Below are 17,265 nucleotides of genomic sequence, written 5' to 3'. Positions count from 1 at the left end.
TGTAATCAGTATAATGTATTTTGAAGTTTCATTTGTTTTATGAAAAATGAATAATCTTGACGAGGTCGTCCCTCGCTTGTGGCTGACGAGGGTGACCTTTGCCCAGCCCTCCCCAGGCATTGCTAGTGGCCAACTATTGCTTGAGATTAGCCACTGACGAAAAGGAAAGAGCAAATCAAAAAAAAAAAAAAATCAAAAAAAGGTAAAATGACGAAATGTCTTTAACCAACTAAAAAGTCAACCTTTTATTAGAAACTCATGTCCTTCAACTCTTATTTAGACCAAAATCTACTTTAAACTCTTATTTGAAAAAAGGGTTGATACCTTGAAAAACTCCAAACTAGTACAACTGTGACAAATTTACTCAAAACTATTTTATTGACCACAAAAAACCCCAAACCGATATACTTGTAACGAATTTACCCTCTATTAATTTTCGTTAAATTTTATTGCCAAATTATTAAGTTAAATAACATGTGATAGTTGACTAGTATACCAATTCGAGATTTTACGCTCCATTTATCACGGTTACAATTTTTGTGATTTTTTTTTGTGGTATTAATTCAATTTAGCGAATGGTATATTTGTTACAAATTTATCGGTTTGGGGTTTTTTATGGTTAAATGAATTAGTTTTGGGTAAATTCGTCATAAATGTACCAAATTTAGGATTTTTTATGGTCGACGGGGTAAATTTGTCATAGGTGTACCGGTTTGGGGTTTTCATAATCAAAAAAAAATAGTTTATGGGTAAATTTGTTACAAGTGTACTAGTTTTGGGTTTTTCAGGATATTAACACTTGAAAAAATAAGAGCACTTTAAACCACCCGTGGTGGCGGCGAGGTGGTTGGGCGCTGGTTCCTCTCACGAAAGGTCCAAACGTTCGATCCACGGCGTCGTCTGCCTTACAGGAAAGAAACTCACGACTTACCCGACAGGCAAGGGTGGTCCTTAAACTTTGCCCAAAGTGATAAATTTACCCCAAATTTTTTTTTTTGTGACATGAACAACCCCAAATTTTACAAATCGTGACACATTTATCTCATTAAGGGCATTTTCATCTTTATTCTTTTTGTTTTTTCCTTTTTCTTATTTCTTTTTTTCTTTTTTTTTCTCTCTTCCCTTCGTCGGCTATGGCGAGCCGCGGAGGGAAGTCGGCGTCCGATGAGGGCTACCTTCGCCGGTGTCGAGCGAGGATGGCCCTTGCTAGATCTGGCGAGGGCGGCCTTCGTCGATGTCGAGCAAGGGCTGCCCTCGCTTGCGTCAGGTGAGGGTCGTCCTCACCCGCCCTTGCCTACGTCGGGCGAGGGCCCCACGAGGGGTGCCCTCGTTGGATGCCGGCTTCCTTCGTTGGCTACGCCATGGTCGGCAGAGGGGAGAGAGAAAATGAAGACAAAAATGAAAAGTAAAAGACAAAAATGTCATTTAATTTAGGATAAATGTGTTACTCGAATAAAAGTTCGGGTTTTTATTACGAAAAAAAGTTTTGGGTAAATATGTTACGGTTGGTAAATTTCAGAGTTTTTCATGTCACAAAAAGGTTTTAGGTAGATGTATCACTTTATACAAAATTTGGGTTTTTAGTAATTTTTTTCTTAATTAAACAAATCAAAATTAGTTAAAAAAAAAAAAAAAAAAGCGGCTTTGCCGGTGGGGATTGGGGAGTGTCCTTTTTTTCTGGAAAGTAATGAAGCGGCCGAGGTCAACCGTCAAGTCAACAGCCAACTATCTCTCTCCCTCTCTCGCGCCGACACGTGTCGCCTCGTCGAGGCCCTATTTATGCGAAAATCGAAGCTCCGCCAAACCTCGACTGCGAGCGACCATTCCCGCTGTAGACGATTCGCTCCGAAACTCAGCTCCGGCCGCCCGGACCGCGCCGCCACCCCCCGCCTCCCCCGCGCCCGCCGCCGTCTCCGCCTCCCGCCGGAAGGACCGCGGCGCCACACGATAGCCGCCGATGTCATGTCTTGCGCGAGCGGCGATGGCCATCTTCTCCAGCCTCCTCGCGTGCCTCAAGCGGCTCAAGGCGGCGGGCTGCGGCCTCCGTTGCGGCGGCAGGGGCGCCGCCGGGAGGGCCGCGGAGGACGAAGCCGAGGACGACTCCTCCTCCGGCCTCTTCTACGACCTCCGGTCGCTCCAGGTCGCCACCAACTTCTTCTCCGAGCTGAACCAGCTCGGTCACGGCGGCTTCGGTCCCGTCTTCAAGGTCAGGAGCAGTTCGCCGCCTCGATTTAGGTGTTTCGTCGCGATGTTTGCTTTTGCGTTCGCGGTCTTGAAGAACGTACGGATTAGTTCTGTATTCCGTCGCGGAATCGCTTTGGTTTTTCCGCTTGGTTAGCAGACGAGGACGCCGGAGAATCGCGTGCTTTCTTTCGTGGTGAAATTAGATCGATCTGCTTCGATTCGAGTCGTCCCGCCTGCTTTCAGGTTTATGGTGGGACCGGAAATTCTGTTTTGTGAGATGTTTTTCTCCTCAAGTTTCAATTTTTAATTGAGTGTTGTTCTGCATCGTGATGGCGTCTTCCTTTTCCGAATGTTTCTACCTGAACTTGATTGAGCGTGAGATTTTGGGGACGGCGATTCTAATGATGAGGGTTTCGCCGGTGCATGAGCTGTGGACTGCGAAAAGTCTTGCGTCTTCTTCTGAATTTGACGTTCTGCGTGGGGAAACTAGACTCCATTTAGCTGTTCAACGGGAGAAATCTAGGCAACGAATCGTTTTTTCAATTGAAGGGAACTGTGCTAGAAAGGCGGTTCCACGGTCCGATATGAATGCGTGCTGATGATTCCCTTGCCTTTTTCTTTTTTCCAGGGGTTGATGCCCGATGGCCAGGAAATAGCTGTAAAGAAGCTGTCTCAAACTTCAAGACAGGGGATGAGGGAATTCACCAACGAGGTGAAGCTGTTGCTGAAAATTCAACACAGAAACCTGGTCATGCTGATGGGCTGCTGTGTGGAAGGACAGGAAAAGATGCTGGTTTATGAGTATCTGTCGAACAGGAGCCTCGACTGTTTCCTTTTTGGTAATTCTTTTAGATACAAACTCCTAATCCAGCTGATCTAGGATTCGTAGATCTCTTGCCCGATTCACTGAGCATAGATCTGACCCAGAAGTAAAAGCTAATTCAGTTGTCTCCTTCCAGCTAAAGAAAAGTCTCCATTGCTGGATTGGATGACTCGGTTCCGAATAATTACTGGTGTGGCGAGAGGTCTGTTATACCTGCATGAAGAAGCCCCTGAAAGGATTATCCATAGAGACATTAAGGCTAGTAACATATTGCTTGACGATCAGTTGAATCCCAAAATTTCAGATTTTGGTTTGGCGAGGCTTTTTCCTGGTGAAGACACGCATCTGAATACAATGAAGGTATCCGGGACTTAGTAAGTAGTCACATTGCTCTCCTTCTGTATATTATTGTTAGCTTCTGCTTGTTAATGAAGTCAGGAAAAAGCTCATACTCTTTTGCTTCTACGAGACATGACTCGTGATGTAAGTAAAACTAAGGATCCTTTTGTTTTGAAATGCAGTGGTTACATGGCTCCTGAATATGCAATGCGTGGATATTTGTCCGTGAAAACTGACGTTTTCAGCTACGGAGTTCTGGTCTTAGAGATTGTAAGTGGGAGAAAGAATCATGACGGCCGACTGGGTGCGGAAAAAACAGACCTCCTGAGTTATGTAAGTTGCGTCATCGTGTAAAGTACTGTTACTCATTGTTATACTAGAGAATTAATATATGGTGACACTTCTCAGATTGCCTCGGTTTTGGTAGATTAAGTTCTTAATTTGGTTTTAGTTTTGGTTGGTTCCTGATGAGTTGCAGTGGTTTATATTGTCCATGTTTTAGTAGAAAGAAGGCAGGCGACATATTTTCATTACTTCAAATATAGTACATACTGCTTCTTTATATTTGCATTCCATTGCGGAAAATGCGAGTTAATATTGTTTGGTCAAGCTAAGCGCTGGATTCATCTTAGGTCTTACTTCTATTCAAAACTCTCTCTCTCTCTCTCTCTCTCTCTCTCTCTCTCAGGGTGTCTTAGGAAGTGGAAGATGCTTTAGGAAATAATCCACATAATCCTGGTATAAGCATTAGCAAACAGAGTGAAATGATCTGTTGTCGCTGAACAATGATGTGCTTTAGATGCATGTGATTCGAAGTAAATGCCAGATAAAATCGATGGCCCTCAGGAGCCGTATGAGGTGAAAATCTAGAGAAGTCTGGAAATCTGGACTTTTAGAACTTATTAAAGAAATCATGTTATGAGATAGACATCATTTGAATGAGTTGCCGAAACTTAATCTCCAAGTGCATATTGTTATCTTTCCTCTATGCATATGTAAAATGAGGACTGCATTTCTATGCATGAAGTCATTAAAACATTGCGCGCAATTCTTTTGGCAGGCATGGAAGCTCTTTCAAGAAGGGAAGTCATTGGATCTGGTGGACTCGAGCCTTGTCAAATACAACCCTGACGAGGCAGCAATGTCTATTCAACTAGGATTGCTGTGCTGTCAAGCAAGTTACGGAGACAGACCAGATATGAACTCGGTGCACCTCATGCTTTCCAGTGATTCATTCACATTGCCCAGACCAGGAAAACCCGGAATCCAAGGGCGAACAGCACGTTGGACAACGACTTCGTCTTCCGCATTCACCAAAACTAATCCAAGCAGTACACAAACTGGAGGTACTAAAGTTTCTACTGGTAGCAGCTTTGCCGAGGAGTATTCTAGAAATTCAATCTCCATTTCCTCCATAGATGAAGGCAGATGACCTTAAAGCATGTAAGATTCCTTTATTATTTATAGCAGGTCTAATATTCTTTTACAAATTCTTTTGTCGATATGCTTATAGAAAAAGAAAATAAAATCATGGGGTGCTCTAGGATCCATAGTATACTCATGTAACTTTTTCGGGAGGGACCAGGTACGTGCCCTGCGGATAGTCTTGAAGAGCTAGTCTAGAATGAATCCTGTTTCTACTACTAGTTCACTTCTAACTGATTGTCAACATGCGATTACTTCTGCCAACATTGAGAAAAATAGAACATTCTTTGTGGATTCTCTTGCATTATCATACCCTATTCAATTAATGTTCCTTCTTTTACATTTCAATGGAAACTAATGTTGACAAGAGCTGTTGTCGCTTTAAATTGAAGTGATTGACTAATAAATTTGCCAAGAAATGATTTCTTCTACTGTTGTGGAAGCCATTCATCAGTGAGGTTTTGCGAGAGCATGGTTGCCATCCCTATATACTCCAAATTCAGTCTGTCGGTTCGGTGGATTCTGTCGTTGGCCTTGATTCATGGGAATCAACTCACGGCCTTTAGATGGAGGTGTTGCCCGGGTCTTTGTGATCCAAAGATTAAAACGAGATCTCGTGGCGATACATTCTGTATTCGCAGAACAGGATGTCCACAGTCCAACTGCAAGTACACTTCATAGACACAGAATGGGTTCTCTAGACTGAATGTCCTTCCAGTTCCAATTTCTTGAGTTTCTGTCAGCTTTCTTACATGGTTCCTCAGTTTCACCTTAAACAAGCCCTATGTTTCGTAAGGTACATGAGGAGATGCTGGTCGCCGATGCACAGGGTTTGAACCGGGATCGTCATAGCTCATTCAATACATAGGTAAGAGTACCTACATGCATCGAACATGTGAGCTCACTTGATCTCGATCCTTGAATTTAAACACAGGATCTACATGATTCAGTAGTTGAGCTCGATTCCAGTCACATTCTCGAGAATGACCTGAATGTATTCTCGTCCTGTGCCACGGGGGACGCTCGAAACATAGTGATTTGCTTCATCAGGGAAAGGTTTTCTTTGAAATACTTCGTTTTCACTGGCCAAAAAGGCCTTGAGAGGTCGTATCCTCGTCGAAGATAGAGGTCATCATCGGCGGGTCCGAGGAGAATTAGTGATGCCCACTGCCTCTTCTATAACCGTTGGATAAGCGTAGAATTTATTTCATAAATTATTTAGCTGCATGTTTTAGGGAAAATTATAAGGCTCTCTTTATTTCATGAAAAATGATATGATTGAAAAATATTATTTTTCTTGAAATGATCTTTTATATTGCTTACATAACTAAATGAATGAAAAATATTTTGTTTTTATATTTAAATAAAAATTATTGTCGATAGTAAAACATTCTTTATTAACCAATTATTTCAAATACTATGGGCGATAATTTTTTGTAAAATATTTTCCAAATCTTTTATTTCTTACAAAACAAAATGAACCTAAATAAATATTCTTTTCCAACCCTCCTTAACTTATATTCATTTATCCTCTGACCTCATCTCTTGTTATCATTGTGCTTCGTGTGGTCTCGCTTATGCAATCCTCTAATTTCCTGCTACAATTCAAATTTAGACTTACCTATCCAAATTTTGTTCTCTCGAAACCGTCACATACCTCTACAAAGGAGTTATCTAATTCAACTGCCATATCCCAACAAGATGGAACACGCTAGTATTGGTGATATGTTTTTTTGAGAAAATTCTAAATAAAGACTTAAAGTGCTATTATTTTTTTAAATAAAAGTCTAAAGTGAACATTTTTTAAATAAGGATTTGAAGTGTTATTATTTTTTCAAATGGAAAAAATTTCAAATGAGACTTGAAGTGCTCTCATTTTTTCAAATAATAGCCTAAAGTGAACATTCTCCCAAGTAAGGATATGAAGTATCATTATTTTCTTAAATAAGAGTTTGGAATGGAACTTGTTTAAAGTAAAAGCTTGAAATGGGCAAACCTTATTGCTTGAAGGGCATTTTGGTCTTTTATTTATTCTTTTTCTTTCTTCTTGTCACTGGACTCAGGTGAGGGCCGCCATCACCCAACGCTAGCAAGGGCAACCCTTGCCCTTGCCCTTGCCCTTGCTAGCTTAGGTGAGGGCCATAGCCTTCATCGACATCAGGCAAGGGTGGCCCTCATTGGATCTAGCAAGGGTCGCCTCACCTAGGTTGGTGTTGCCCTCACTCACCCCACCTAAGCAAGGGTTGTCCGATGCCGGTGAGGGCAACCCTCACCCTTGCCAACCTAGTCAAGGGCGGCCTCACCCAGGCGAGGGCAACCCTCACTTGGGCCTTCACCTAAAGCCAACGAGGTCACCGGCCATCAACGAGGCATTGTGATGGCTAGGGGAGGAAGAGGAAAAAGAAAAAAAAAAAGAAAAGGAAAAGGAAAGGAAAGGAAAGGAAAAAAAAAAATGATTTTTTTTACTAAATTATCTCTTTTTTAATGGCCGATTCACTCGCTAAAAAATCCTCATTTGAGATGATTTGACTACCTCTGAGGCTCTTATTCAAGATAATTTGACTATTTCAAACCCCTTTGAACCATTATTTGAGAATTAAGGACATTTTAGGCTCTTATTTGAGATTTTTCATTTTTTTAATAAAAACTTGAAGTGAATCTTATTTCAAATAAGGATCTGAAGTGATTATATTAGTTTCAAAAAATGATTTAACTCTCCTAGGTTGATAAGGGCAATTTCTTTCTTTATTTTTTGATTTTTTTTTTTGCATTAGATGAAAAAATAAAAAATAAAATAAAAATGGAAGGGAATGGAAAATGGTGGTGGCGAGGGCTAAATTTCCTTCATTGTTGTTTTTAATTAATTAATTTTTATTATAATTAATTTATACCAAACAAAAATGCCCTTGATCGACTAGAACATTTAGTAGGGGCAAAGAGTCATGTTCTTATTTGAAATTGTTATGGCCACTTTAGGTACTGCTATGACCATTCCAAACTATTTTTTTTTTAAGAAAATGATGGCACTTCAAACTTTTATTTAAAATTTTTCATATTTTTTTATCATAATGTTAATATATCCAAAATTTTTACTTGACCAATTTTAGGAATGCATGTAAATCGACCAATCTATTTGCATAGGCAAGGCAAGTACCAAGTCTAATCCTCGAGATTATTTTGAGTGAAAGATGTGAATGAGATAATCAAATCTTAAATTCACAAATTACAAGGTCAAATTAAGAAGGTGAACAAGCACCGAAGGCATTCTAAACCCGGAAGTGGGCTTTGCCAATTGGTTCCAAAGATGTGGAACGATACCACAACTTATAACCGTTCCCTAAAGTTAATGGGTCCGATTAAACGCTCATTAAGGATCCGTGGCATCACTTTGAAAATCAATCTTCCCATCTGTGGCATTGCTCTGATGCTCTCACTTCTTGGTTTTCTCCTAAAAAAAAAAAAAAGGAATTGGCCTTAACCCTTAGAATTATGGATAAACGACTTCTCGCACATGGCGCCATAATTGCAGGAACCGTGTCGGCAATCATCAGATCGACAAAAGCGGGACCCATTTTTACTGGGGGTCGTCCCTTCTCTCTCTCTGTCTCTTTTACACTTCACCCATTCCTGACTCCGGTCGACAGAAGTGAACACGAAGCATCTTCCAAGAAAGAGGCACGAACGTCCAAAAAGCCAATCAAGAAAAGCTATTAAAAAAAAAAAAAAAAAAACTCAACTTTCCAGACTTTTTTATACAGTGGATTGCTTCCTGAATCTTAACGTTATTGCTTCCGAATCTCTCTGCCTTTCATATAATCAATAATTCATCGGGCTTTCTTGCAAGTATTGACCTACTCTCTCGTCATCATCTTCCAACCCTTTTTGGTTGCTTTAGCCTTTCTCGATTTGGCTTTATTGACTATTAAATTCATTGGGAGTGGGATGTGCCATGTAACCGTCCAATGGGACTCCTTTCTCTAATTCCCAAGTTTAAAAATTTTCAAATCTCACCAAGCAGAGAGAGAGAGAGAGAGAGAGACGGTGATCCCTCACTCACATGAATGAGCCTTTATTATCCTGTGATTAATTTTTTTTTTTCTGGGTATCCCCGCAAGAAAGATTTGAAGGGGGAATAAAGCTGGTGAGGAAAAAGATCCAGGTGGTGGTACTCTTGAAGCTTTCAGGTGGTAGGAAAGATGAGACCCAATTGGGAGCTCAGGAACTGTTGCCACCACGAGCAAGTCGTGTTCTTGATCACCATCTCTGTTTGCACTGTCGTTATACTTGCGGTATGGTCTCTCTTTCTCGACAGTGTCTATTAGATCAGCGATCTTGTGGCTGGCCTTTGAGGAATATGTGAACATCTGTGAGTTTTTGATGTATTCATGTTCGAAACATTGAGTGTTGCTCTTCTTCGAAGTGCCCATTTAGGAACTTTTGCTACCCAGGTTGATTTGCACCTGTATTGGAGTCTTACTTCGTTCTGTTTTTCAGTTTCGAAAGATCAGAGCTTGGCAGATTTGGCTCTCTCTCTCTTTCTCTAGTTCCGTTAGTACTTATGCTGCAGATTCAGTAATTCATCGTAAAAGGATTGTTGGGTATGTGAGATTTTGTGGTAAGAGCTTGGACTGAAACCACAAATCCGTTGAAATCGTGACATTGCAGAAAATAACTCTAGGGAAGGTCACTGAAGGCCGATTTTCCCCAAGTACATATCAACTAAAGTTTAACTTTACTACTTTGAAACGCCATTTGCGCATGCCATCTCTCATAGACCTAAGTTTTATTCATTCACAAGTGAAGAGATTCCAGGAACTTTTGATCATATTGCTTGCCGCCCTTTTATGTTCTCACTTGTAAGCCTCTGTATCCCTTTTGTATTCTGACAGATCCTTCCTTCTGTAGCTATGGAGGACTGTATTGCTGAAGCCATTTAAACTCGTGACAGTATTTCTTCACGAGGCAAGCCATGCCATTGCTTGTAAACTAACATGTGGCCATGTAAGAATCTTTCTTTAGCCTCATCTTAGATTTAGTAGGAGGTCATACATTTGCATAGAGCTAAATTGCTGCGTTGCTTTCACTGATTGCTTTTCTTTGCTGTTGGCAAAGGAAAACATGCGACTCATTGCTTTAAATACACTCTCAGGTGGAGGGAATTCAGGTTCATGTTGATGAAGGAGGAAGTACTCAAACCCGTGGTGGAATATACTGGTTCATCCTGCCAGCTGGATGTATCAATTCTAACCTCAACATTTTCCTCTGTTGTCTCAACTTACACTGGTTGCCTTAACACAAAAAATATCCGTTTCAGTTGTTGGAATTCCAGCATGACATGAGAAATTAATATCGGGTCATTTGAAATCTAGATTTACAGGATTGGGTGTATAGATTGTTTCTTCGGCATCGCTACAAATTATTGATTTATTCTGTAATTGTCATTGCCTTCCAGATCTCGGCTCATCATTCTGGGGAATGCTCTTTATTCTTGCTTCGACAAATCTTCTTACAGCTAGGATTGCAGCAGGTTGTTTGCTCGTCGCTCTTGTTATTGTGCTATTTGTGGCTAAAAATGTGAGTCTTTGTTCTCCTATTCTAGCCTTTAGATTGAGGGATCTTCAAAATATAATGTTGGATTCTTCTTTAGTTTTTAGTTACATGCTTATCAGGTCAATCAATTAGAACTGGTGGGAAGTTAACATATATGCACTCATGCTAATCAATTCATGCTGTTAAATGAAGTTGGGGAAAGAAGTTTTCACAAGTTGCAAAATTTCTATTCTTGAAATGAATAAGATTTGCTTCTTTTCATTTGACCTGTACCAATTTGACTTGTGCCTTCCCATGTTGCTTATCCTTTTTTTGCACTGTTCTTGACTGATTGGTCATTCTGATTTATATAATTTTCTCTTGTTTATACAGTGGACACTTCGAGGGCTTTGTATAGGTATGTAGTCATATGACCCAGATGAATGCTGGCTTTCCGGGATACAATATTCACCAGGGATATGATTGTTCTTCCTGAATTATGAATGTGGAGTTATCAGGATTTATTGTATTCCTTGGCGTGGTTTGGCTTCTCCAAGAAACAACAAAAGTTCGAGGTCTTCGCTACGTCATTATGTTCATTGGTAAAAGAAACACGTGAATTTAGTGTTCTTCCTCTATAGCGATTTTCTAGTCCATGGAATTCCTTCTATGTAACATAATGACTGGAGTTTTGTCCATTTTTAAAACCTGCAGGTGTAATGAACAGCTTGTTTTCTGTTTATGGTATTTTCTGAAACTGAAGCATAGTTATTGATTTGACTAGACCATTGTTCTGATGCCCTTTATGTTCTGGTATCACAGATATATATGATGATTTGATATCTCGTAGAGTCCACACCAGTGATGCAGAAAAATTTGCGGAAGTGTGTCCTTGTTGCAATGGTGCTGGATGGGGTGTGATCTGGTGAGCTCACTTTTAGAGAGAAAAGTCGTGCTTGATGACAATTTCTTCTCCTTTTTGAATTTCCGCTTAACAGTTGCCTGCTGTCTCATGCATGTCTTCTCGTTTCACTTACTAATCATGGTGAAATCTTCTCGCAGGGGTTTGATATCATTGCTGTTTCTATCTGCGGCCATGTACCTTGGTCTAGTTATCTTGTCCTGAGGTAAAGTCTGTAATTTGTCTTTCAGTCAGATCTTTAGTCCTGCAAATCCTTCAGCAGGTTCTGACTAGAGCATGATCGCATTCTGCTAGCTGAAATGAATGAATTATTTTCGATGATAGTTGTCTGAAAAATGATGCTGCTGATAGACTTTTATCAAAAGTTCAAAGTACTTGCGCAAGGCATTTCAAGCCTAAACAATATGGTTTCTGCTTTCATCAAATCCTCTGAAGAAACCACACCATGTATAATTGCTGCCCCCTTTTTGAATGGACTTGCAAGTTTTGACTCTAAGATTATCACCCTAAGACTTGTGGTTTCCAGTGGTTGAAGAATTTATCCTAAGGCCTTAAATGTGGTTTTGTTTTCTTGTCCCTAAATATGCGCAGAAGAATAATCAATATCTGAAGCCACTTTAATCAATGTCGTTTGTTTGTTAGGATTCGTCCACCAACAGAAACTTGTATTGATGATCTAAAATCTTTTTTCCACTTTAGTTCTCCTGATTTTGACCAGTTCAGTTTTAGTCCACGGTCCACAACAATAAATCATCATACCTTACATGATTTCAACATATGATATGCACATACCAGATATGCTTCTGTTAAGAAGTTTACCAGTGCGAATCTAGTCGGGTCCTGACTCCATTTTTCAACCCTGAGCATTTTGGTCTACTCTTTTGCTGCAAAAACTTAGTAGCATTCTTCAAGCTGCTTCTGCTAAAATGTTTTGATTGGATCTCTCCAGGTACTGCATTCTGGTCCAGATTCTGAAGTTGCTATGAAGCCCTGACACCACTTGACTCCACATGCCGATTTCTTGTTCCGACATTACATTGAATTAGGCATATACAAATTACCCGACTTCTGCGGCAGGCATCCTCTCATATGTAGTCCTCAGTTATAGGGTCTACAGGACAATACAGTGCTGATTGTTTGATCATACAGGGAACTTTTACTACAAAAGCTGGGCAAATATAACATAGTGATCTCAACATTTCCAATTGCCTGTTGATATTTTGCACCCCTTGCTGCACTCTAAGCCTAGCGAATTAAACAACATTCCAAATTCTAATCCATAGCAGAACTACATTCCGCTCTGCCGCTTGTGGAGTTATCTCTCCAACCCCAAACCCAAAACCTGACTGAAACTTGAACGAGGAGTGATGAGACTGACAGTCCAATTGCTTTTTCAAGACGACTTTTCATTCAATGAGTAATTTCCACTACTGCAAACTTCCTTGCCTAGGGTTGTTCTTCATCCCCTGCTTAAATGATGACCTTTAGAAAGAAGAAATTATTCGGTGATTTGCAATCATCAGCTCTGAACCCAGCTGATGTGATGGTCATTTTCTTTCTCACGATCAGCAAAAAATTGACAAGCGTGCATTGACGTGGAATTAAATTGGAAACGTAAAAGTTGCCCAGAGTTCATTTATGAAAGTTCAACCATGGAAGTTTCTTTGCTTCACTACCGACGGAGTCATCAGCACACGTCCTTCGCGTCCAAGCTGAGCAACCCCTACTCATGGCCACGAGCGACAGATCTCAGGATCGACAAAGCCATCCCTGTCGTCGCTCATCTAGATCTGAATTTGCATCTCGATCAGGGCAGGCTTCTAATTTTTTGTTATTCCACATTAGCTGCGTGTCGATATAAAAGAAAACAATGACTACCACGTTCGCTTATGATGTACTGGCTGCAAACCGCTAACGTCACTTCCAATATTTTCCGTAACTTACGCCACTTCTGATTATGTCATGTTATCCATATACAACTCATCTAATTTTATCAACAGGAGACATTTCTCATGCAAACTGCAAAGGAACAAAAACAGATAACCTACACATAAAGTTGGCATTTAACTGGCTAGGTAGCTTGAATCAGGGCCATAAATCTCCTGATCCATGCAATAACATCGTGTGGTAACCTCTCAACTTCCAAATTTCCAAGACATGGAATTCCTAACAGAAATTTTAAAGAAGTCCAAGAAGCAATAGTTAAGCAGCATTTTCAAGAACCGCATAGTAATTGTCAACTGACATTGGCCTCTACTAGAACTTGAGAAGAACCAATCAGATCAAAAGTTGAGGATCATATGCCTGATGATTCATGGGACAGACAAAAGTTTATAATGAGATAAATAGTAAAAACCTCCCAACAACGGTTCACTCATCATAAGCCAACTTCTCTCGACACCAAAATTTGGAAATGTAACTAGAAGAGAAACATCTGAATGTCTTCGCTAGCAGATCTATGCCTCCGTAATTGGGTACTCAAACACAACTTCTTTCCCAGCAAGTTTCCTGTAGACAGATGAAAATGTCTCCAGCTTGTACTCTGTGCTGTTCCGTTCTTTTGGGTCCAACAAAACCTGATAACAGAGGGAAGAAAAACATTGACTCAGTATCAACCCACTACACTTGGGTGCAAAGTCAAACAAAGCAAGTAATCACAATAGTGAGTAGCCAACTACATTCATCAGAGAGTGGCATAGGTACTCAGAATTGAGGATGATCACTTAAGATCTAATGTGAAATTCCCTTACCTTCATAACTTTGGAGCCATCAAGACGGTACCTAACGCGCTTTCCAACAATCTCAGCAGGCAATACAATGTCCTCAAGCATGGCATCATGCACCGCTGTGAGTGTGCGGCTGCGAGGGCGTTGAGCTGCAGAACCTTTCTTTGGGGGTCTTGTAATCCTGCGGGTAGCAATCAAGATCACATCCTGCAAAACCAACCGCATGTCACATACAGAGGAACTTATAAGGTTAGGAATTGAGAATAAGTTATAACATTTTTCAACTAGAAACGAACACAACATCTAACAGGACAAGAAAAAATAGGCAGCATGTCAAAGGAAAGAGAACTTGGAGAAAGGGAAGAAAACAAAATAAAAGTAACTGAATTTGGAACTTCATTGCTGCTATTCATGGGGAAAAGAAATATTTAAAACATTTAAGCTAAGATGATGAAAAGACACATGAGTACTAATATAAAGAGAAAAGGAGAGAACACGCCTTTACATTACCTTCCCACTAAGTTTCTTCTCAAGCTCTCGCACAAGCCTAACATGAATCTTGCGGAAAGCTTTTCTCAATCTATATGGAACATGAATAACAACAGCCTTTTTGCTCCCAGAAACATCAATTTCACTGCCAAAGGATAAAACAACCCTATAAGTAAGAATGCCTATAATGCAAAAGAAAGATCGACTTTCTTTCCTATCTATCAATTAGAACAAAAGCATTTCTATCTCAATGGTAATAATGAAGCTGGATATATGCACTCTTACACTGCTGAGTTTATGTAAAGGTCCTTCAAATCACTTTTCAGCTCCGAGTTGGTGTTTTCCAAGTCAAAGAAGGACTGCAATAGATTTTGAAAAAAGATGAGCATCAGCCAAGAGAAAACACATTTACAACAGATAAATAGTTCGGCCAAACAAAAAATATGACACTAATATGAACTAGATAGCAATCAAACCTGAGCAACAGACTCCTCAAACTCAGTGGGTTCAACATCCTTGTCCTTGTGGATCTTCCTCCTTGACGTGTACATCTTGTCAAACCTGCTCATCACAACAGCCGATCAGCTCGATCCTGACCAAATAAACGAACTCACGCAACCAAACAACAAGCAGGTACGCAAAGGGCCTTTCCCACACAACGTCATCACTTCCTCAAAAACCAACACCATCTAATCCGACACGCACGGGACATCACGCATGCTCTCCACCTCGTTACCGTTCATTTGAAACCCGGGTTCTTCCCCTTCATTTTTATTCACTTATTTCCAACACGCATAAGTTAAATACATCCACCCCAGTTCGTAGACAATGTCCACGCTAAAACTAGACAACAAAACAAACATACCCCAATTGGGTCGATCGTTCTCGGTGCAAAACGAGCTCCAACACCTTCCAACCTCGCTCTTCCTAATCCAGAACATAAGGAACACTAAAAAAGACGCAAGCTTGCGCTCTCAACAGAACCACCCAGAACTCCGTCTGATCTTTCTGGACAAAACCCACTCCAAAAAAGCATCTTTCCTCCTTCCCCAGCAAGAAAACATCAAATCTCCCACAACCCATCACGGACACAGATCCCCTCGACCTCTCCGAAACAACAAAAAAGCAAAATCCACGCACGCAAGCGCATCCCCACGCTTTCGCAGCGATGCCCCCGAGATCGAACGAGCGACGAAAGGATGATATTTCAGAAGAGAAGTTACCTGGAGCTGGAGGAGAGAGAACCTGCGCGCACGGTCGAGTGAAAACCCTACGGCTCTTAGCTCTCGGTGAAGCGTCTGGTCTGTCTAGGGTTTGGGGATTGAAGAGGCCGCGGCACTTATATGGCGAAGATTGACGGCTCGGATGAGGGCCGACCTCCCCCGAGAAGACATCTAGGCCGTTGGTATGGGGGCGAATCCTAGGGGCCCAAGAGGGATGAATTGGGCCCGCAGTACCGGCCATGGCCTTTTCGGCCCGTATTCGCAGTTGGGCTAAATGCTTGGGCCCGTTTACCTCTTCAGCGGGCCGAATGTCGCTACCCGAAAGGGCTTTACATGCCCGGCACGAAAAAATGCAACTTGAGCAGCAAACTAAAACTCCGTTTATTTCGAAAAAAAAAAAAGAAACTTTCTGGAAAATATTTTTTAAATTTTACAGCATTTTTTTACAAACAATAAATTAGTTTAGAAAATATTTTTTATCAACAGCAAAAGTTTTCAAAAATAGGAAAAGATGTTATTCACTTTTCAAGTTGTAGAAAATATTTTCCTTACTCACTCTCTCTCATCTCACATGCATAGCCTTGCTAGCCCCTCTTCTTTCTTTCTTTTCTTGTTTTCCTTTTTTCTTAGACAATTGCCGACAACTGGCCATAGGCAAGCTCGAGCTGGCCACTTGCTAAATTGGCGAGCGCAAGCATCAAGCTTGCACAAGATGACAAGGTTTGGTTTAACCCACAGGTCGTACATGTTGGAATTATAATCGAATTTAAATTTTTTTAAAAAAAATCAGATTTTTTTCTTCTAAATCTAGTTTTAATTTTCTTATTTTTTCTTCAACTTCAATGTATGGTTTGTATTAGTAAGGAAGAAATAGGTCATATATGGATCAGATTCTTGTTGATTATCAAAGTGATCTATTTTTCTTCAAATGAAGCAATAGCTCAAATAGGTACGATTTAATTTCGCTGTGCTTATCGATCTCGGTATTTTACAGTTATATATGGATCCGATTCTTCTTGATTATGATAATCAAGATCTATTGGAATGTCAGATCTTCCTTTCAATAACCTATTTCAGTATAGCAACTTCCAATGGAATTCAAGCAACTGATAGGTATAATCTATCATTTTATAGGCTAGAGAGGACCTAGCAAACCCTAATCAATAGTATGTCAACTTGCCATTTCCATTACGGATTTCAGTTAAACACAATTACCTACATTTTACTATTCAACTAGGCCCGTTATTAATAGATGCCAATACCTAATTCAATAAGATCATTGTAGGGTTCAACAAATATTGAAATATCCATTAACCCGATTATTTAAAATAGAATATTAATTAATTAATGTAAGCCCATATTATAGAAAATTTCTAACATTCTCCCACTTGGGCTACATTAATCAACTTATTTTATTTTGAAAATGATTTTATATTAAAAATGACACTATTGGGTTAATAACTGAAAATTTTGATGCTTTCGCCGTGAGTCAACGATGGCTATGGGTGCTTTTATTGTATCAATCATTGCCCCTCTCTCTCTGGACTTCTTCATCCTGACAAGTCCAGCCTGAAAAATAGCCTAGCCCAAAAAATATTAGGTGAG

At 40.3% G+C, this 17,265-nt stretch overlaps 3 protein-coding genes across 6 annotated transcripts; 2 read left to right on the top strand and 1 right to left on the bottom strand.

Moving 5' to 3' along the window:
• Positions 1-1,832: 1,832 nt before the first annotated feature.
• LOC104421724 (putative receptor-like protein kinase At4g00960) lies at positions 1,833-6,040 on the top strand. 4 transcript variants are annotated; one of them, XR_005548000.1, is made up of 7 exons: positions 1,833-2,206; positions 2,813-3,023; positions 3,144-3,381; positions 3,529-3,679; positions 4,407-4,789; positions 5,568-5,639; positions 5,722-6,039. XR_005548000.1 is itself a non-coding variant. In XM_018867752.2 (6 exons), the coding sequence occupies exons 1-5, from the start codon at positions 1,958-1,960 to the stop codon at positions 4,776-4,778; spliced, it is 1,221 nt and encodes a 406-aa protein (XP_018723297.1). In that variant the 5' UTR covers positions 1,833-1,957; the 3' UTR covers positions 4,779-4,789; positions 5,568-6,040. The 4 variants fall into 4 exon arrangements, 3 of the variants coding, with proteins under 3 accessions (XP_018723297.1, XP_018723299.1, XP_010032095.1); XM_018867752.2 differs by having other exon boundaries at positions 5,568-6,040; XM_018867754.2 differs by lacking the exons at positions 5,568-5,639; positions 5,722-6,039 and adding an exon at positions 5,226-5,560.
• A 2,501-nt stretch (positions 6,041-8,541) lies between these two features.
• Positions 8,542-12,523, top strand: LOC104421712. The gene is made up of 10 exons (XM_010033773.3): positions 8,542-9,060; positions 9,677-9,772; positions 9,921-10,005; positions 10,224-10,345; positions 10,694-10,718; positions 10,819-10,902; positions 11,015-11,044; positions 11,123-11,225; positions 11,363-11,427; positions 12,172-12,523. The coding sequence occupies exons 1-9, from the start codon at positions 8,968-8,970 to the stop codon at positions 11,424-11,426; spliced, it is 702 nt and encodes a 233-aa protein (XP_010032075.1). The 5' UTR covers positions 8,542-8,967; the 3' UTR covers position 11,427; positions 12,172-12,523.
• An 862-nt stretch (positions 12,524-13,385) lies between these two features.
• Positions 13,386-15,761, bottom strand: LOC104421702 (40S ribosomal protein S7). Its single transcript, XM_010033762.3, has 6 exons — positions 15,661-15,761; positions 14,914-14,998; positions 14,723-14,796; positions 14,459-14,582; positions 13,973-14,155; positions 13,386-13,798 (listed from the first exon to the last, which is right to left on the bottom strand). The coding sequence occupies exons 2-6, from the start codon at positions 14,986-14,988 to the stop codon at positions 13,679-13,681; spliced, it is 576 nt and encodes a 191-aa protein (XP_010032064.2). The 5' UTR covers positions 14,989-14,998; positions 15,661-15,761; the 3' UTR covers positions 13,386-13,678.
• Positions 15,762-17,265: the final 1,504 nt, after the last annotated feature.

Source organism: Eucalyptus grandis, chromosome 2, assembly GCF_016545825.1.
Source record: "Eucalyptus grandis isolate ANBG69807.140 chromosome 2, ASM1654582v1, whole genome shotgun sequence".
Lineage (NCBI taxonomy): Eukaryota > Viridiplantae > Streptophyta > Magnoliopsida > Myrtales > Myrtaceae > Eucalyptus > Eucalyptus grandis.
The sequence above is the reverse complement of the archived record's forward strand: the minus strand, read 5'-3'. Positions and strand labels throughout refer to the sequence as shown.